Source organism: Podarcis liolepis, assembly GCF_965112155.1.
Source record: "Podarcis liolepis genome assembly, chromosome: 5".
In the NCBI taxonomy this organism is placed as follows: Eukaryota; Metazoa; Chordata; class Lepidosauria; order Squamata; family Lacertidae; genus Podarcis; species Podarcis liolepis.
Genome location: NC_139556.1, coordinates 29848148 through 29870444, shown reverse-complemented (window position 1 = coordinate 29870444; position 22297 = coordinate 29848148). Strand labels below are relative to the sequence as shown.

At 40.3% G+C, this 22297-nt stretch overlaps 1 protein-coding gene across 5 annotated transcripts in view; it reads right to left on the bottom strand.

Annotated features, from left to right (window-relative positions):
* Positions 1-22297, bottom strand: part of CABCOCO1 (ciliary associated calcium binding coiled-coil 1) — a 54142-nt gene that overhangs the window by 5683 nt on the left and 26162 nt on the right. For all 5 annotated transcript variants that reach the window (XM_083502820.1, XM_083502824.1, XM_083502821.1 and 2 more), the window contains exon 6: positions 471-593. In XM_083502820.1, coding sequence (XP_083358946.1) covers positions 471-593 — 123 coding nt within the window. The remainder of the gene's footprint in view (positions 1-470; positions 594-22297) is intronic.

Genomic DNA, 22297 nt, shown 5'->3' with positions numbered 1-22297 from the left:
CTACTTCCAAGTCTGATTTCAGCTTTGGGGGGGGGGACTCTGTGGGTGCTGGGTTTCCATGGGAACCACATTGGGGACCTCTGTAACAGAGGAAACAAATTCTCATCTTAAAGTGGGTGTAAGTATAAACTGCATTTAATTATGTCTGCTTCTGCAGAGGAAGTAAAATATATGCAACACACCAGCTTGCCTTGCATTTTTTGGATAGCTCAGTTGATTAGAACATGGTGCTGGTAACACCAAGGTTGCAGGTTTGATCCTCATAAGGGACAGCTGCATATTCCTGCATTACAGGAAGTTGGACTAAATGATCCTCAAGGTCCTTCCAATTCTATAATTCTATGCTTCTATGTTAGAAGACCAGCAAAATTTCTATGGCGGCAGTTCCCAAACTCCTCACCCTGATGGATAATTGAGGAGCATATCATTTCCTTGACCAAGATAGTTTTAATAGGAAAATTCTCCTTTACCTTAGTTGCATCCTCTTCACCTGGGATCTGTGCTATAAATTTGGAATATATATCGTTCGCCAAACCTTCTTCCAAAGGAGCAGGGAAAGGGCTATCGGCGGGCTTGACCAGTTCTACAACATTCTGTTTGGAAAACAAAACGAAAAAGCTTATACAACAAAGATGTATTTAATGTTCATAATACGCTGATGGGTTTTTCAACACACTTTAGGCTGTTAACCAAAAACACTTTTTGTTACTCTCCCAAGTACTCTGAACTGGGCAGTTTCCTGTCATCCTTTCCGGATCTGTATTTAATTTCTAGTCGTATGTTTTTTCCAGCGGTCCTCCTTAAAGCTGAAAAAGCATTCATCTGTCAGCAGATGCTGAATTCTGTTCAATTACTTAGCATGGAATATTACACCATTAGAAGGACCTGTGATTATGGATATCACTGCCGTTTAATATAAATACATTATAGAAAAGGACTGTCCTTATCAGGGCATAGTTTTGTTAGTTTATAAAAAAGTGGTTTTCAATTCCTGGTCTGCAGAATGATGCTAGAGCCCAAACTGCTGGCCTTCAGTACAGAAACCAACACAACTTTTTTGCTACTACTGTGAAGCACAAGATAGTTGTACTTTCATTGCCAGGCCAGTGATTTGTGGGCGACAATCTTTTCCTGTACACGGAAGGAAGAGTTAAAAAAATAAATAAATAAAGGAAACCTGAAAGATTCTTTCCTGTAAAGCAAAGAGAAGCTGACTGGCTATAAGGGTGAAAAAAACAGCCATTCCAATCACTTGCTGTAGGGTTGGAAAAAGCTGGCTAGACATGGGTCCCCAATGTGGTGCTTTGGGGGCCTCAGGCTCCTAGCCCCCCAATTCTTTTTTATATTAGGGGGTTTGAGACTGTTGGATGGGCAGGATTGCATTTTTGGTGTGTTTGTGCAACTGGCCTACTTTCCCCCCCTTATGTTTTGTTTGGGGAGTTTGTGCAGTGTTTTGCCTGCTGTTTGCAGGGAGGGGGTTCTGAGCACTCCCAATTTTTCTTTTGTGAAATGGGCATTTCGTGGTGCCCATGGCAGTTTCTTAAGTTTTCAGATCTGCTCCTAGGATCAAAAGGGTTGGCACTCCCAGGATATATCACTGAATGTCTTTAAACGCACTACAAATGCATTACTGGCCATTCAGAATTTCAAAATTATTCAAGCCTTAGCCATTAAGATGTTTGCATGTATACACATGTCTTTACAGTGACCTGTATACCTACAGTGGCTCTCCCTGCATTTTCTCTGCTGCTGCCGCCCTTTCAAACAGCCAATTATACTGACATTATCCCAGAACTCGCTGCTTTTGTGAGTCACAACAGCCCTAACATTTAGACAATAGCTTTTTTTAAAAAAAAAAATGCAACTGCAAACAGAGAATTAAAATGAAGTATTTTCTTTAGTAACAGAGGTTTTTGAGCTGAACTATGCTTTGAAGCCAGAATGTAGTGATCTAAAAAGCGTTATTTGGCTCAGTCCTTCCTAAATTTTGCATTCTTAACAAGTCCAGGGGAAAATCAGAATGAATGAATTGTGAAGAGAGCCCAGAGCCAAACGTATTTAAATGAATCCTTCTGATGCAATACTTTCCTTTAAAAAATACAATTAAGCCTTTGTGTTTCTTTTAAACAAAACCTCATGTATACGATTACCAATGATTATGCAGTAAAATCTATTTAAAAATAGAGGAGACAAGGTCAGCACTATAATCCTCTTTTTAAAGTTGCAATTTTTCCAAGAAAAAATTTACAGCTTTCTTAAGCATGTAGAATAAAGGCGTTTTGCTTCTACAGGCTTCAAGGGAATTAGGTCCACAAATGAATTTAAATTTTTAAAAAACGGATTGTTATTTTTTCCAAGTTACAAAACATTTACATTTTCTTAGAATGTTTTTCACTTCCCTATGCGATATGCCATCTTTGCATTACAAAAAAGTTTAAATAGAATAAAGTAGTGATTATGCAAACCTATGTCTTGTAACGATTCGGCATTCTACAAAGTCAGATCCTCAGCAGTTTGGCTGCAGTGATGCAAAAGGATTTTGAACCGGGCCTCTATAAGCCACTCTGGCTAGGTACATATTAATGGCTTGAAACATGATGAGGTAGCCCCTGTGGCCCAAGTCACTTTTTAATATTGCTATATGCACCAGAGAGGGGGCAGGGATGTCTTCACCTGATGCTCCAAACATGATTAGTTTCCCACGCTGAACTTCACTAAGGCTGTTAACTGTGCATGCGCACTGGCTGCCTGAAATGTGCACACCTCTGCTTAATTGAGGCTTCTGTTTTCTAACTGGATGGAAGCTGGTTTGAAGGAAAGTCCATCAAACAAGAGTGTTTCTCATCATCACCATCTCAATTTATTACCCACCTGTTACCTTGAGGTCCATGGGTAGGCTATGAAAACTGCATGAAGAACGCTGTGTGTGCAACCCACATTTTCTACAAGTGCCCTCCCTCGCCATGTACCGTATTTTTCGCTCTATAAGACGCACTTTTCCCCTCCTAAAAAGTAAGGGGAAATGTGTGCGCGTCTTATGGAACGAATGCAGGCGGGAGGCTCTGCTCAGCGCTCCCTTTAAAGAGCCGCGTGGAGTGTGTGTGCGGCTCTTGGGGGCTTTTCCCCGAGGAGGAGCCTTAGCCGTGCGCAGCCTCTTCCAGGCAGGGGATGAAGGCTCCCCTTGCCCGGGAGAGGCTGCGCGCGGCTATCCCATAAGCCAGGACAGCCACCGGGATCGCTGCGCTGCGATCCCACTAGCTGTCCTGGCTTCTGGGATTCAAATTTTTGTTTTTCTTGTTTTCCTCTTCCAAAAACTAGGTGTGTCTTATGGTCTTATAGGTGCGTCTTGTGGTGCGTCTTACAGAGCGAAAAATACGGTACCTGTCAACCCACCCCTGAAATCTGGTAGCAGTCGAGTTGCTGCCGAGAACCCTGGTGTGTGCCTAAAGTGGGTTCTTTAGCGTGCAGCCTTGCAGTCTAAAAGTTAGCCTCCAAATATGCTTTCAATTTTCGTTGGGGGGGGGGGAGAATAGGAAGTGGTACAACAGATCCACTTCCCACCATGTGTTTGCCATATGCTGTTTGTGGTTGACGTCCAGCAGATTTGCTTTTTAAAAAAAACACACCAAAAGTGTGCAAGACGGCAACATTAAAACGGCATAAATAATAACAAATATTCTGGAGAATGAATGGAAAGGGGTTGCTAAGAAGGCCTAAGGAATGAGTTGCGCAGATGTGGTAGTTATTACAAAATTAACATTGTGCAATCTACCAGTATAAAATTCCACGTCCCCCCAGATGTTATGCTACTTAAGTTCTCTTAAAATGAAAATTATTGTACCGTTTTTCTATACACGATGCTATGGTTACTGAAGTATAAATGGAGAGCTGATTGGTGGAAAAACATTTAATATCATACAAATGGCTCTATAGCATTAGCCACAGCACAGAATACCTGCTCATGTAATATTACAGAGATGAAAGTCAGCTATTTATTTGTGACAGCTAATTCTAACCGCAGGAGACTCCAGCAGCATTTTTCTTTGCAGAAGAAGGAAAAGCTACCTATTCTACTTGAGCAATAACTGGAAACGAGGAGTGAGAGCAAGAGCAGAATGTTTTACTAATATGCCTCCAGAAAATCAGAATCTATCATCTAATACTGCTTAATTTTTCATTAAAAAGAGTGGATATTTGCAGCACAAGCTCCCTTCATCCCTCTCTCCTCAATCTCCCCACCCATGTTTACATCCATATTGTGAACACGTTATTAATCAAATGTTCAAACAGCAGGGATGACATTAGAACTGTAGTGATAAAATCTAGCCAGACCTCTCCAAATATTTAATCACATTTTAGGAGTTATATCCTTGTCTTAGAGTTTCGGCCAAACCAGAATCACACTGAATTTCTATTCCTCCTCTCTTTTTTTGCTTGCCATGTCCGCAAAACTCTCTACCACGTATGGGACACAAACATACCATAGGCGTATCCAAACATGTCTCATTTCTCAGAACACAGACACAGGCAAGCTTGTAAACTGAATCACTTAGCTAAGTTAAGGAAGCCTAAAGTTCACTCAATACTCTCATCTTTAGCTGTGCATTTCAGATTTGGGGAATAAAAAGAGCACACATTAGATGTGCCTGTGCTTGTTTAACTGAAGAGTAAAGTGCTATGACTAATAGGTTACAAAGGAGTTGTTTGTGTAATATTAAAGTCTGCTCTTGTTCTGTAGACAGAAAGCATGTTATTCCCTGAATTGAACTGTATCTTAGATTCATGTCCAAATTTTGCCTCCTATCGATTGACTCCAGATGGTACGCCTTGGCTGAGATCCAAATAATTGCATAACTTGAGCCTTCCAAACACATCGCCATCATGTTTTGAAGCTGCTTTCAAAACAGTGAAAGCTAGAAACTTGTTAAAAGGGAAAATGAGATCTCCAGGACTTAGGTGATAGCTTGTGAGGCCACAAAAAATATGACTGAGCCATGTTTTGTAATGATTAAAAAAACATTTTTATAGGGCCTTTCAAAGCAAAAGCAGTACAAAAATACTTTTAATAAGGCAGTTTGCAAGTAAAAGCCACAAAACAATAAAAACATCAAACACTATTAATTAAAAGAACAGGATAAAACCTTCTTATTTCAATATTTAAAAAATATCAGCCAAAGTTAAAACTACAGTTCATAAAATGTAGATGGGCAGCATTATTCAATTAAAAATAGAATAAAGTATCCAGGTCTTTAGGGTCCATTTAAAAACAGAGAATGAGGCATTTCTCCTGTGAAAAGGTGTTCTATAGGAAGGGACCAAACTATCAAAAATGTATAAAATGAGATCTAACACTTGCTGGAGGTCTAAACCGGCAGAAGGGACACTGCTTCACATGTGGTGGGGTTGCCTGGGAACCTGATGGACACATCTGGAAGACACCATTCCCTTCATTCAGCTGTGGAGCCTATGGGCCATCTGTTATTCCTCCTGGGATGGTGTTTTATATACAGTGCACCCTGGCTTTCCCTGGCCTTCTAATAAATATGAAAATATCTGCATAAAACTACTTTACAAGTATGAAACATATATTGGACAGCAAAACATTTTAATGGCAGAATTATACTGACAATCTAGGAAGCTGTGCATCACTTTAGTAGCAACTTGGCCTCAAGGACATGAGATTCATCTGAAACGCAGTAATCTATACTAATGAATATCAACATGGAATTTTTAAGTGATGTTTAGCAGCAGCACAATGCTTTATGGTTTCAGCTCCTCTACATTCTATCCACAAATTGCTGACAGAAAACACATAAATATTTCCCCTTAGATTCAAGCTATTAAACAGTTTTGAAACACTCTCCCGCAGGTCAACATAGATAATTTTCTTGTTACACCAATGAATGCTGCTTATTTGTCTACTTAGTCAACCAGTCAGAGTACTATTGGCAGAAAACAACCAATTCCCATCTACATCTTGACACCTCCGTTTTTTAAAAATGCATGTCGCAACATAAAATAAGGTCCAAATAACTGAGATGCGTCCATTACCAGTTCCCTCCTGACTTATCAAATTTCACAACCCCTGTCCCATGTAGATCCACACCATGGCTGCCTTATGCTAAAGTTTCCAAAACTTTTTCATCTCACTTTCCCCTTAAGAATATTCTACCTTCTAGGGCCTCCCAATCCAGCATCAGCCATATGCTCTACAGGTGAGCATGCAGAGATCTCTGCAAGAGGCATACGTGCTAATCTCAGCACTGGCAACTGATGTGGAATAAAGCAAAAATCTGACCATGCACGGAGGCCACAAGTATTTTTTCCTTTTTAAAAAACACAATACAGCATGGTAAATACCGTATTTTTCATTCTATAAGATGCACTTCCCCCTCCTAAAAAGTAAGAGGAAATGTGTGTGCATCTTATCGAGCGAATGCCGGCTGTGCAGCTTTCGCTGAAGCCAGGAGAGCAAAAGGGATCGGTGCGCAGCTTTCCCTCTCTGCGCATCGTCCTTTCAGCGAAGCGGGAGGAGAAATGGAAGGGGCTCCGTTTCTCCTGCCGCTTCGCTGAAGGGGTGCTGCTCAGAGAGGGAGAGCTGCGCAGCGCCACTTCAGTGAAGCGGGAGTTGAAACGGAGCCCCTTCTGTTTCTCCTCCCGCTTTGCTGGAGAGGCGCTGAGCAGAGAGGGAGAGGATTTTTTTTTCCTTGTTCTCCTCCTCTAAAACTAGGTGTGTCTTATGGTCAGGTGCATCTTATAGAGCGAAAAATACAGTAAACACAGAGAAGCGAGTCCATTCATTAGAGTGCCCAATGACTGGCTGTCAAGTATAACAAAGCACTCCCCAAGGAGCAGAAAACAGACTGGACCCCTATCCAGATAAACCAGCCCCCTCCACAATGCTAGATGGGATGTTGGTAGGAGGGGGACAGACTGACAAGTTGTAGATTTTTGTTGAGGGAGAACAGAAAGGCAAACCAACTTTCTGAAAATAGGGCCACCTGCCCCTTCCTAGGGAACTCTGGGAATTGTAGTTCTGTGATGGGAATAAGGATCTCCTAAAAACTCTTGGCACCTATAACCAAGGATATTTTGCGATGGGGGTGCGCAGGGAGCTATGGCTGTTTAATTGGTATCATACTGCTTTAAATGTACAGCACCGAGGTAGCCTAAATGACTAACAGTGTGAAAAAATACTTAGTGTTGCCCTACAATACTCTATAAAACCCATCTTTCTCCATCACCCCGTGTTTCAAAAGTCATTTCCAGTTACCTCATCTCTCTTTGTGGAAGAGCTGTCACAGAGTGAATGCATCAGAGACAAAATACTGCACAACAGCTAACAGTGCAGAGGCCATTGAAGAATGTGTATCAAAGTTCTTTTGAGTCCTTGCAGGCATATACTAAAGCTGCCAAAACCCAACTCATTTCCAGCTTATGTATGAACCACTTTTTTTTCTAGTTCAAAGTAACTGGCATTTAAAAATAAACTTGTCTTAATCCAGAAACAGCAGGACACAAAGTTGTTCAAAGATACAAAAACCGTACTAGTTTCTTTTATAAATACTATGCATTTAGTTAAATGTGTGGGTTGTAAGGAGACGTAAAGGCAGTAATGTTGTGTCCTCTGCCATTAGATACAATATACAAAGAGCTTAAGTCTTTTCCACAAAGCGTGCAACTTTCTGTTAAAATAACCATTTATTCTTTGGACTGCAAATTCAATTACTGATTTTATTGGAATCATATTCCGCTGCGGAAACAAGCAGACAGAGAACCAAGCGGAAACTCAAGCCGTTTTTAAAAACATTCCCAAACAGGCACGATTGTGTGAACAAATTGGTTGTGATTATTCCTTGCCTGTGAAAAGCAATGTGTTCCAACCTATTTCCATATTTTTAATTAACACCTACTTAAAAATAAACTCGTACCATAGCTCACTTTAATCATAAAATGGAGGAAACGCTAAATTCACTTTATCAGAAAATTGACTAGAGATTGTTTGAGCGACTGTTAGTTTCCATGCCTGCATCATTAGAATTAGGTTATTAGCATGCACTTTCCCTGCTCTGGAATGTTGAAAGTGAAACAGCACCTTTCTAAATGGTCTAAATCCCCACACCTTGTGCCTCAAGCTATGGAGAAGCCAAGTCAATGGCATGACCAGGACAGGGATTATTTGCCCTAATATCCCCCATCCCATGTGACCTCCTTCCTGCCACTCAAGACACTGCATTCCAACGCCTTCTCCTCGTTCAAACAAACACCCAGGTGGAGGTGCTCCAGAAGTATCCACACAGCATCCACTGCAGCCCGCATGCTCAGGGTTCTATCTGGGATGGGGCCATAGCTCAGAGGTATGACACGCCCCCTGCATGTAGGAGGTCCCCGGTTCTACAGTGGCATCTACAGTGATTAGGTGAGGGGGGAAGCTTTAAGGAAGCTTCTTATCACATGAATCAGTGTTCTTCAACTCTGGGCCCCAAGTGTCTGCTGGAATCCCTGATCAATGGCTAAACAAATCTGCCTGGGAATGTTGCCAGGAGTCCAACAACATCTGGGTAGCCAAGGTTGAAGAATGTTATTCCAAACTTAGGAGAACATAAGTTGTATGTAGTTGCCCTTTCTTTCCTCTTCCACAACATTGTTGTGAGCTAGGTGGGTCTTTTTTAAAAAGCCATGTTCCAAATTTATACTTATTTTTGGTCCCCAGGGTTGCACAACTAAAGTACATCAACAATGTGTGATGGAGGCTTAGAATATCTATACAGTGGTACCTCGGGTTACATACGCTTCAGGTTACAGACTCTGCTAACCCAGAAATATTACCTCGGATTAAGAACTTTGCTTCAGGATGAGAACAGAAATCGTGCTCCGGCAGCGTGGCAGCAGCAGGAGGCCCCTTTAGCTAAAGTGGTGCTTCAGGTTAAGAACAGTTTCAGGTTAAGAACGGACCTCCGGAACGAATTAAGTACGTAACCAGAGGTATCACTGTATTCATTTCAGGACTGTTGAGGCACTGAGTTGCTCCTTCCCTGCCCAAATTGGTGGTTAACAATTCAAACTACAGTGGTACCTCGGGTTACATACGCTTCAGGTTACAGACTCCGCTAACCCAGAAATAGTGCTTCAGGTTAAGAACTTTGCTTCAGGATGAGAACAGAAATCGTGCTCCGACGGCGCGGCAGCAGCAGGAGGCCCCATTAGCTAAAGTGGTGCTTCAGGTTAAGAACAGTTTCAGGTTAAGTACGGACCTCCGGAATGTATTAAGTACTTAACCTGAGGTACCACTGTATAGCAAAACTATCCAGCCCTGTGCCAGGTTCAATTCTCTCCTCCTGCAATGTATAATGATACTTGGACATAGGTAGCAAGTTTTTCATGTTTCTTACAAACAGGCAATTCCTCTCTGGGACACCTGTAATTGTCACATGCCTTTTAACAGCAGCTTAGAATCTACTTTGATGATGTAGCCCATGCAAGGAAAAAAAGAAAAGAAAAGAAAATATGAAAGTTAACCAAGGTCCTCCTCTCTTTCGACTGATTTCTCACTGTAGCTTTTAGGACTGAACAAGCTGCCCATGATTGATATGTTTATTCCCGCTGTGTCTCTTATCCCCTTTATATATAACATGGGATTTTGCTCATTAGTCACTTGAAGGAAAATACAGAGGACAAGCTGTTGACTGATACGACGCTTGCTCTAGTTTTTCAAAAAACATAATCATAGGATCATAAGGCTGACAGGGCTCTGAACAACTCTGTGGTCCAATGAATTAAGATAATGAAATAAATGGGACTTACTTCTGAATAAACATGGCTAGGCCTAGGCTGAAAAACTGTACATTTTCTGTGGTGTGGTTTAAAGGTCAAGGGAACCCCCACTACCAAAGAATAAAAATCAATACAGTAAAGGTAAATTAAATATACTCTAAGCTGTGCATTCAGGCAGGATTCTCCATTGATTCACCCATATTTTAGAAGATTTTAATGTGCCTCAAACCAAGAGCAGGAATAGTCAAGGGACACAACATTGGAAGATAGAAGCTACATACACACCGTTCATTTAAAGCACATTACTTCCACTAAATAATCCTGTGAACTGTAATCTGTTAAGGGTGTTGGGAACTGTAGGGAAAACTACAGTTCCCAAGATTCTTGGTCAGAAGTTATGTGCAATCCTGTTCATTACAGTAGGTAAGGGGAAGGCAGGCAGGAGAAACCACAATGGCCTCAAACCCGATTCATCAATGAATGTGAAAGCACTGGGGGAATCTGGCAACCATAAACTCCAGGGTGAAATTACTGCAATACGGCATAAATTCACATTGCATTGTTATACCAATTATGCGTTACTTGTGTTTGTAAAAACACAGTAAGGGAAATATAAGCTCATCTGGGGCCGGGTGGGGGTTCTTTCTAAAAACCAGCCAGCTCGCTAACAAAATGTTTGAAAGCCTTAGCGCCGTATCACAGTTGAAGATCTAAAATCAACCACTTTTCTCAAGGAACTAGTGGCCTCCAGTGTAACACATGAATCAAACCAGCTGTGTGTTCTATTATAAACAATTTTAGATCAAACAAGACCAACATGTGAGTTGGATGAAATTCAGTTAAATGGGTGCTAAACAAGGCAGGACAACAGAAAACTTATCAAACTAACTCCCCAGACCAGGCAAGCCACAGAAGCTGCAAAACTGGGGAAATGGGAACTGTGATATATTCAGAAGCCAGAAGTGTTGTTTTTATTAGGCCTTAGACAGCATCGGAAAGTGTTATTTCCAAGCGTTGTTGGGCTTGAAATAGTTTCTACTGTGACTTGCTTTGAAAACTGCCAGCAAATCATGTTATTAAATCAGGGTGTTTAAAATGTGTTTAACTAAGAGTGGGAAGAAACAATAACCATCTTCAACCAAATAGTTTCCCCCTGAAGTGAATTGTTACATAACACAGCCATTTTACTCCTTATCCCTCGCCATCTGTAATTTAATTTCCATTTCTTAAAAGCGTGAGAGATGACATTTGTTTAAACAAGATCCCCATAATCATGAAGGGTTTAACCTCAAGCTGAGATTCATGAGAAAAGGTTCTGTGCTGCAGAAAAACAGTATGAAGCTTCAGATGCAATTGGGAATGGGTGAGGAAACAGAGCGTTTGAATGCTTGTGTTCAACCTTCTCTGCTTTGTGACTCTTTTTCCATTCTTCCGGAGGGAACATCAGCTGAAAGATTTTTCTTTTTGACATTCTGTTTGGAGCCAAATGTTCCACATAATTCGGACTAATCTCTGCAGGCTTGTTAGGAGTCTCAATGTTTCAAGTTTCACCTCCATAGCAAATAGGATAAGGATTTAAGATTTATGTTGACCAACACCATGGATGATATTAAGGCATTTTTTAAAAAGAGATTTTACATTCATATGGATGTCTGAATGAAAGAAAGAGAGGTTATTCTTCAAGTGCTTGCTGATTCTTATGTAGCCAAATGGTACCATCCAGGCTGAAGAGGGAGGCTTGACAGCACCCTAGGTTTTTCAGAAGGACCAGAAAAAAACACAGCTCTGGGGGGAAATCCTAAAGAAGAAAAAACTTCAAACATAATCCAGTGAGGACTAAGCATGCTCAGTAGCCAAATCTGACCAGGAGGGCAGGGAGACAAAAAAGCAGGTGAATGGGATGGGAATTGGATATCCAAGGAAAACGGAATGGCTGGTTGGTTGGATCCTAAACAGGGATGTTCCACACATTTAACATTTTGTTGCCGGTCTCACTTGTCCTTCAAAAAAATATATAATTCAGGAAACCAGTCCTACTATTGAGGACTATATGAACTGGATAAAGATCATGAATAGAGCGCTGTGTGCTAGCCCAACAAAAATAGTTACTGTGTTCTCTTGGTGAGACAACTGGAAGTTGCATGAGGCTAGTTACAGCTACAGCTACACTGCTCAGGTATGCCAACCCATCAAGGCCACGAGTGTGAAGAGAAGGAGATATGGTGAGATGAAGAAGTAGTTAGCACAGGTTCTAACCCTAATCATTTTCACACTGAAATAATCCAACATTTCAATGGGACTTGTATCTAAGGGATTGTGCATTTAAAAATTGTGAGACAGACAAAATAAATTAAAATGGTTTGGGTGTCAAACACAGATCTGAAATTGCACTGAAATGGATCTGGGCAAGCATTGCTCTCCAAGGACATCGGGAATTGCCAAACCACCAATCAGCAATTGTGAACCTGTAAGCAGGGGCAACACTGAATATGGAAGAAAGAGCCAGCAAGGAAGGGACAGCAAAGAAGGTACAAGAACAGAGCAAGAGAACATGCAAAAATATCCGCTTGGCAAGTGCTTTGCTGTGCAATTTCCACTTTACATTGGCCTGATTTATTGGATGCAACCCCAATACATGCCACATCATCACCATACAAACAATAAAACGGGAGCTTCACTCTGCGTCTCCCTAACAGGAGCAAAATTTATGGGTCCCACTCTTATACGTGGTTCATGCAGAACTAAACGAGCAACAAAAATGCTTCAACTGACAGAAAGCTTTCCTTAAAGAAAAAAAACTTGCCCATCTGATTATGCAAATATTATCTTCTGTGTTATTTACACCTATAGGTATACTCCGCCAATAAATTATCGTACTTTTCCGTGTATTAGACGAGGGTTTTTTACTCCAAGATAAAGTAAAAAATGGGGGTCATCTTATGCAGAGGTAGTGCAGAGTGGGGACGAGTGATTGGCTGCATCCGCAAGCAGGATCTAGCGATTGGGTAGGTGAATGGTGTCTGCTGCAAGGGCTGCTTTGTCAAATGGGAGGGTTATTAGAGGATGCCTCAAGGGCTGCTTTGGATTGGCTGCCGCTTCCGCAATTTGGCTTGTGTTGCTTGCGATTGTTAGCATTTGCCAGTTGGGTAAGTGATATTTGGTTCGGCATTCCACCCCCCCCCCAATGGCTCATTTTCTTAAATTTGAGCCCCCCCCCAAATAGGGGGGCATCTTATACATCTTATATTCCATTTTATAGACAGAAAAGTACGGTATGTTGTAAACCAAACTGGATGCAGAGCTCCCTATGCCTGAGATCATGTCCAGTAGAACCCCTGCTCTGCTTTGTATTTAAAGATGATAAATGAGTTCCTTCCTCATGGAAATGAGTTATAGACACCAAAGTAACGCCTTATCCTGTCCCTTAACTCCTGGAACATCACATCACTTGAATGCATGTATGTTTAAAATGAACAGCCACTCAGCCACCAATATTCTAATTTACTCAGAGCTGCTGATTTTAAGAATCTTTTCCCATTGACTCTCCCAACCCTTCCTCTCCCACTGATTTTTTCCTCAATATTCCAGCTTGATAAGAACAGGGCAAGTCAGAGCAGACTCCAACAATTGATGACATTCCATGTATAATCTGGTATCTTAAAATTAGACATTTCCTGCAGGAAAGCAGCAGCACCCTTTGGTCATTATACGTATATTGGATCTACTTTATGATTTTTTAAAAACCAAAAAAACCACCCACCCAACCCAGTAACATTACAATCAAAATTTATAATAAAAATCATCACATAAGATCTCAATCAAACTGAGTCACACTATCAGCTTCCAAGTCAACATGCTGCCAGTAAAGTTGGCAAATTGCCCAGAAAAAAAGTGGGCAGCAGCTGGTGGATTTGATTACCATCTGTAAATCTTCTAATGTGTAAAGGTAAATTGTTTTGTCTCCATCTAGTGATCAATCGCATTTAGGAGAAAAGCTGAGTGGAATTTTAAAATACTAATAATTGGGGAATATCTATTGGGGAATAACTCAAGCATCTTGACTGAAATATGTGTTCTAGGAAAACAACAACAACTTTATGTATGACACGGACTTTAAAAGGATGACTTTAAGCAAGTGTGAACCAAGTCTTCAATATAAAGGGTATTAACCAGGTCTCATAAGCTTGCATTTATTTCAATTTCAGCACATTAGAACACAACGCACAGCAAACCGTGAATGGGGAACACTTTGTCCCCAAGTTACTGGAGACCAGGATGCATCCCTATGGTCATTGGGAATGTTCCCTGAGTTGAAACATGGGCATTTTAACCTTAAATTTCATGAACAAAAGTGTAACGCTTTTTCCTTCTACCAAGGCTGTCAGGCTTCACTCAGACGTTATCAAACAGAGGACTAAATAACCCGAGCAACTATAAGAGTGACATGCTAGATTGTCTTTATTTTCTTCTCGTCACAATAAGTTTTCCTTATAGACCTCCTACTCTACTTTCAAGAAGTTTATGTGCAAACTTGGATGTAGGAATTCTGTCTTGCGAGTAAGAATGGGCCTGCCTAGGAATCGATGTTTGGTATAGTCAGGGAACAGCATACATGCCTCAGAGCTCAAATCTGACCCACAAGGCCCTAGGTGCAGAGTCCTAAAAGTCAGATCTGATGAACTCATCACCCAAGAGGTTTCCTCCATAACAGCTATGGACTGTGGACAGCCTACAGGGATGGAGTTACTTCACATAGCTCAGCTGATAAAGTAGGACGGGTCTCTCAGTAGATGTGCCTTTTAATCATCAGGCATGAGGAGTTTCTGTTGGGCTGGGGTGTCTTCCTTCACTGCTTTAATCCTGAGTTGGGTGTTCCTCGCTCCAGTGTCGACACTTCAACACAACTTTAAGCATAATTTGCTTACAGTTGATGATGAAGGAACTGGAACATCTCTGATTATATTTTCACAGGGCACCCAGGAGTCATTCTTAGTTGGCCCAAAATATATTGGTGAAGGACCAGGAGGATACATGAACTGAACTTTAGTATCCCTTTCCTTTACACAGCTGTCTAGGAGAAGTGTTTTACACAATAAAAGGAACAAAGGTTCCAAGACGTATTTTGTTTTTATTAAATAATTAATAAAACTTATATTTTACAACCATCAAAAACACCCCTTATTTTTAAAACACAACCAGTTCATGGTTAGCCCATTCTACAAAAAAAAAAGTATGATACATGTGTTAGTTGTGGCTTGCGCGCTATGGCGTATCGAACCTACCAAGGTAGAAAATAACTAAAATTCACTTTGAATGGTCGGCGACCCTTTTCTGCGGCACTTAATGCCATTTTTATACCTTATTTTGAAAGAGACCAAAACTAGCTTTATTTTGAGACCCAAATAAGCCCAATTGGTTGAAAAATATGCAGAACAGGTTTTTCCTAAACTTGACGCAGAAATTGGATTAGCCTAAATCGTGTGAAAATCGGAATTAAAAAAAAATTCTCCTGAGACCAAAAAAATCTTTAAAAATTAATTTGAGGTTATCTCATAGGTATGTACAAACACCCAAAAAAATTGAACAAAATCTGAGACGTGAGAGCACAGTAGAGAATTAAAACCAGGTGATTTGGCATGGAATGACCCAGATACAACGTCTGCACTGAAGAAGAATCTAGACCAGGGTTTCCCAAACTTAGGTCTCCAGCTGTTTTAGGACTGTAACTCCCATTCTCCCTAGCTTGCAGGACTAGTGGTCAGCATGATGGGAATTGTAGTCCAAAACCAGTTGGAGACCTAAGTTTGGGAAACCCTGATCTAGACCATGTAGCAAGTTATCTCTGCAATCTGTGTTAAGCTTTTAATTGAAGTTTTCCCTGTCCATCTTCAAAGCAAATTGTAGACATATCATTTAAAAGAAATGTTGTGGCTGCTGAAAAAATTGAACATAATGAATGTTTTCTCATGAATGTCTATGAGAACTCTATGATTCACGCATGCAGTAAGCCCCACCAACCCCATCTCTTTTAAATAAGACGTTTATTTTGATTTACTACAAAAAAATGAATCACTGTAACTGATTTTTTTTTTAGTATGAGAGTGGGTTTCCATATCCAATTCTTTGTTGTACTTGGAAAAAGACATTTACTACTTTGTAAGAAGTTCAGCTAAAGGGGACTCTGGTGTAATTGCAATTGTTATACATGCAGCATGACCTCAGCTAGTGCACCAACAAAATGTCAGATTTAATCAGAAGCAGATCTACTGCATAAAGGCTGCTTTTATGGAAAATGTGACAGCCCAGTGAGATGCTCAGCTGTGAGAACAGGGAAAAAATAAGAGTTGATGTGTACCAACAGCAATTGTGCTAATTTATTATAAATTATGAATCCTTTTTTTGTGGAAGAAATAATAATGGATAAGTGTAGCTTTGGGCTAATTTTAATTCTCTCTAAATAAGGATAAGTGATGTTGAAATAACTTAGAAGAAGTAAGAATGCAGAATGCTCCGAAGAGACTTGCTGTGATTTTGTCCTTGTTCTTAGTGTTTTGGTGCTAGCTACAACATCTTATCCTGCTTCCACGAAAGGGTGCTGGTGATGGAAAGCAAAGCTTGCTGTATGAGGAATAGTTTCACTCTCTTTTTGCGACTTAAACAAACATAGGAGAAAACCGAGAACTATGCCGTCTTAAGATCTATCAAATGCTATGTGATAAGAGGCAAAATAGACAAGCTGAAGATGTTTGTGAATGGGAAAAAATGTTGGGGGTAGAGGAGAAAGTTGCCACAAGAAGTTTGGGAATTCTATCTGGGCAAATCTGAACAATTACGCAGTTTGTTCTGTATCATTGTGAGAATTCTGCAAAATCATGGATGCGATTAAGATTTGATTGATGATAAGAGGATGGAAATGGGGAATAGGGAAGGCAAACTTCATTCACTGCTGGTGGATGTGCACAGAAGCAAAGAAGTACTGGCAAAGTATTGTATATAATATTTTGAAATGATCCCTTTCCCGACAACCTAAAGTTTTACTGCTGTCTTATTTGAAATATATTTTACCAAAGCGTAGAGAACTATTGTGCCATATGGTTGCTAGTTTTCATTCCACGGTTAATATTTTTATTTCATGACTTTGTATACCACTTGTATACCACAGTCATCTCTAAGTGGTGTACAGAAGACCCAAAATAATAAGGCTAAAACGAGTTAAAACTCAAAATCAGAATTCAATTAAAAATTGCCTATTGGAATAAAAACAAGTCTTCAGTAAGTGCCAGACATTCAACAGGGAGGGGGCCTGCCCTCAACTTGAAGGAAGTTACACAAAACTGGGACCATAGTATTGAGGCTCATGTTACTTTTTGCACTGTAAACACTACAGGATCAAGCACACATCAGACGCGGACAGTCTTAAAGCCACAGTGAGAATAAACAGGAACTATGTGAAAAAGTTAACCGTAGTTACAGCAATGAGCACAACAACTGTTTCTTGTCTCTATTTTGCTCACCAAGGACTGCAATACAGACTGAGTAGTGTAGCCCCTTTACAGATATACTAGAGCTACACTGTGAGGTCTATTGAGTCTCATGCAATGTGGTTCCTTAGCGAAAATTATGAGACACGGGTAACTGCTTTGATCCATTTGGACTGTTGCAAAATGGGGGAACATCTGCTCTGCATACAGAAGGTTCAGTCGCCCACAGGTCCAGGTAGGTAGGCTGGGAATGTCCCCTAACTGAAACCGTGGGGGAGCAGCTGCAGGCCAGTGCAGATAATATTGAACTAGATGGACCAATGGTCTTTTTTTTTAAAAAAAAAATATTTATTAACTTTCCAAAAATTATACAAAAAAAGACAAAAAACAAAAATACAAAAATTAACAACACGTATAATTTCATTCACTTATTTTCTTTTAACTTATTTCTCAGACCTCCTCATACCTCCCCTTTTTGTATTCCAATTCAAATTATTCATTCAGCAAATCCTCACCCTTGATTTTCACTTAATTTTACACCTTTCTTTCTTTTCTTTCCCCCCCCAATAGATGGACCAATGGTCTAGCTCCACAATGCAGCTACCTAGGTTCCTCTTTGGAAAAATCCAAAAACCACTGTAGGATAACATTGTTATTAGGACAAACGAAAGAGTCACAAAATAGTGAGCAAACTTCCATTTTCTCCAGAACAATTCTTCAGGACGGATGCTGAGCAAAACAGAACAGCAGAGTGGGGGAGAAAAAATTGGCAATGTTGGAATCCGCTCAACATGAACATAACATTTTTTAGCTTCTTTTTCACATCTTCCTCTGTACAAGACATCAAAACTGTAAAAGGGACTTTGGAAACACTCAAAACGAAAATTTCCAGGACAGATCCCTTACCAGGAAATTATTTAAAACTCACCAATTCTATTGTTTCCTATTTTTGCAGACAGCTCACAGATTAGTGCTTAAGGGAGTCGAACTGTTCACAAAATGACCCTGCTTGGCATCTGTAGTCATTTAGCATAGCTAGCAAGCTGTCTTCTGTCTGCCACCCCCACCCCCTTGAAATCAACTGAAATAGGAGAAATTCAAAACGAGGTCCTAACAGTGAAATGAGATCATCCATAAAACGTTATCATACACTGAAGCTCTTTTAAACAGCACCTCCAACCGCTTGTAATATTATGCTTAGTTTTAGCTAATACCCAATACTTTGTCACAATCTTCATACCTCATCTAATCATCTGGAGGAGGAGAAAAGGACAGAGTGTGAAGAAAGTTGCGAGTGGAGCAGGTAGAGCAGTGACCCTTTCCCCATCCTGTGGAGCCCATGGGAAACTCAACAAACCTGCTATACCTGGAAGCGGGAGCGGAGACTGCAGCTGAATGGGACATAGCTGTGGGAAGTATGTGGAAGTACCTTCCACCTTGGGCCTGCCCATAAAAAACAAATCTAGATTGAGAGACTAGAGTGATGTCCGCTTTTTCCAGGAACTCTTCTCGTTGCGAGACTTTTGTGGGTGAGCTGAGAGTTTGGACCCAGAGGACAAGAGGGAGGGTGTGTCAGAAGGCAAATGGATTGATATTGATTTATATATATTAGTAACTTTGTATTGATGTAACGTTTTTATATGTAACTGTGCATTTTTGTAATACTGTAAGTTGTCTATTGTTGCTTTAGTACACTGCTTAGAGATATTTTTAGTATATTAAGCAAGGGGGAAATAATCAATCAATCAATCAATCAATCAATGCATAATATAATTTTATGGATGACCCCAAATCCTGTGCCCTTGTACCAATTCCCCAAGCAACATAATTCTACCACTCGTTTTGTTGAATCAGTCATTTTTGGAAATAGTTGCAAGTCAGTGACAATATTGGCTGCAATCCTATACCCACTGACCTGGGAGTAAGTCCTGTTGAACTCGAAGAGTCTTATTTCAGACATGTATAATTGTACTGTTAACTGAGAAACCCAGCTGCCATCCCAATATTACATCTTCTCAAGTTTATTTTGTTTCTAAAGATCAGAAGCCCTTTCCTCTAAATGAAATCCCTTTATTGAAGAATCCAAAATACTCACACGTACGCTTCATGAATATTCACCGGGAAAACATAAAAGCATACCCTCTGAACGGAATTTTCATACTGAATCCAAAATGTAGCAAATGAATGTAGCCTAACAAAGCATTTTTTTTTTTGGTGAGAGATTAAACTTCTTGTTAAACTTGAACAACTGAAATTGCTGATGCCCCATCCTCTTTTCTGTGAAAAGAAGCCGATATGCAGAGCAGGCATTAACAGGCTACTAAATAACTTTTATCCCTACATTTCGCCTTTAGAAATGTTTTTCAAGGCATCACTCTTGCCTTTATCAGACAGAAGCTAGCAACCAAAACAATTCAGCTCCATCTTCTGTTCTTGACCTCGTGAGGGACTCTCCCCTGCGAAACAATGTAAATGCTTAAGACTGAAACATTCTACTCTCTTCTCAAATTTAATCACAGATTACTTCCTCCCTTTTATCCAGCTTTTACAAAGGAGCAGATTTCCTAGACGGAATTTGCATTCTCCATGAATCATGCCTCTTGGTGTACTGACATACAACCCAATGAAAAAAGGTAACATTGCATCTGGGGTAAAAAAAAAGGTAAAAGGTAGAAACCAGAGGCCTTTCTCTTGGGCATGGTCGGCCAATTGGTGTCAAAGAAAGATAGGACCTTTTTTATGTACGCCACTACAGCAGCAAGAGTTCTTACCGCAAAGTATTGGAAGACACAAGAACTACCCACTCTGGAAGAATGGCAGACGAAGGTGATAGACTACATGGGACTGGCTGAAATGACCGGCAGGATCCAAGACCAAGGAAAAGAGGCGGTGGAAGAAGATTGGAAGAAATTTAAAATTTATCTTAAGAAATATTATAAAATTAATGAGAGCTAAAATGTCGAGGTTATAGAAAAAAGGGGATTACAGCTGTAAAAGATAAGTAATAGAGAAGAACAAGAGAAAATTACATAATTTTAAGAGGGAGGATTTGCTGAAACAATTTTGGAAACAGGGATGCAGAAAGGGGAGGTATGGGGAAGTTGGTGAAGTAGGGTTAAGAAAAAAAAGGGTCTGAAATTATACTTGTGTGTTTATGTCTTTGTTTGTTTGTATTGTCTATGGTTTGTGTTTATATAAATGTTGAAAAACCAATAAAAATTTTATTTAAAAAAAAGGTAAAAGGTAAAGGACCCCTGGACAGTTCAGTTCAGTCAAAGGCGACTATGGGGTTGCGGCACTCATCTTGCTTTTCAGGCCGAGGGAGCCGGCGTTTGTCCGCAGACAGCTTTCCGGGTCATGTGGCCAGCATGACTAAGCCGCTTCTGGCGCAACAGAACACCTTGACGGAAGCCAGAGCGCACGGAAATGCCGTTTACCTTCCTGCGAAACTGGTATATACCAAGTCAGACACACTGGCCCATCTAGCTCAGTATTGCCAACACAGACTGGCAGCAGCTTTCCAGGGTTTCAGGCAGAAATTTCCCCCAGTACCTATTTATCTACTTGCACTCGTATGCTTTCAAACTGCTAGGTTGGCAGAAGCTGGGACAGAGCTCAGAAAACGGCAACCATTGTTAAGCTACAGCAAGGTCAAGAAACACAATGCACTAGGAAGGATGGTTAGTATATAAAAACCACAGCATAAAAAAGGTGGGAAGGGCAGGTTGTTCTTTGGCCAACTGTGGCCCAGAGGTTTGGCGCAGCCAGCCCTTTATAGGCTGGGGACGGACTGGAGTGAAGCCTGCTCCACTTCAGTCCTCTCCCAAGCCCAGCCCACTCGGACTGTCCAGACTGTCCAGTTTCAAATGCCTGCATTTCAGGTTGTTGGACCAGATGACCCTTCCAACTCTACGATTCTATTGAATGCCCTTGACATTTATTACCTTCATTGCATTTTGCTTTGTATCTTGCAAGAAGGGCCGGGGGGGGGGGAGATACGACAACATAAATCACTCCAGGCAATGATACTATTTTCCACTGTACTGCACTTCAGATTTAAAATATTCAAACAAAAAAAAAAAATCAAGTTGCATTTGTCAAACATGATTATTCCCTTAGTGCTTATAAGCTTGCTTAATATAAACTGCCTGAAGCTGAAATTAATAAAATTTACCAATGGCTTATTATTATTATTAGTCAGTGAAGCTTGTGGACCATAACTGACTGGAATCCTATTGTTTTCAGTGTCACAAGCAACTTTAGTTGGCTTTTCCCTCACAATCTCTACAACCACAGCATTAACCACCTCTACAACATCAACATTTCAGTATTTCTAGATTCATGGCAACAGGATTTTATGCTCAGCTTCAGTAGTGAGATAACCTGTGTCAGGGATAACCTGTGTCCCTGTTTGTATTAATTGACAACATTCTGGTTTTTGATACTGTTGACCGTGGTATCCTTCTGGGGCGGGCTTATATACATTGTTGCTACAGTTCCTCAATCTGGGTTTTAGTGTGTGTTTTAAAACAGTTACTGTACACATACTATACACAGTATAATATGTTTTTATCACAGTATACATATATAGGCTGTAAATGTCTTTGAGACTATATTAAAGTGATCTGCGAGTCTAATAAATGAAATCAAAACAATTCCAAGCCTATTTTATTATTGAAAAATTATTTTTAATTATGCAATCGTTACTCCCTTTATTAGTTACCTGTCCCAATGAGGATTATTCCCAAACAACAGAAATTCTTCGTTTGGAATGCCAAGTCAAATTTAACCTGTCCTTTTTGCCACTTTAGTGCCATGAGTTGTATTAAATAGTAGCTAGGAAAATAAGATATAAGACTGAAGCATGCCTTTAATTGTTCCCCCTGTGCAATTAATTCATCCTGAGCATCTCTGAAAGGAGGATGATTTTCTGATTCAGAAGGAATTATAATACCCAGATAGAAGAGTTTTAAGAAACAGAATTATAAGCAAAGTAAGATTCCTGACCCATTGCTCTGGAATGAACGCTTTGTCTTTTTCCA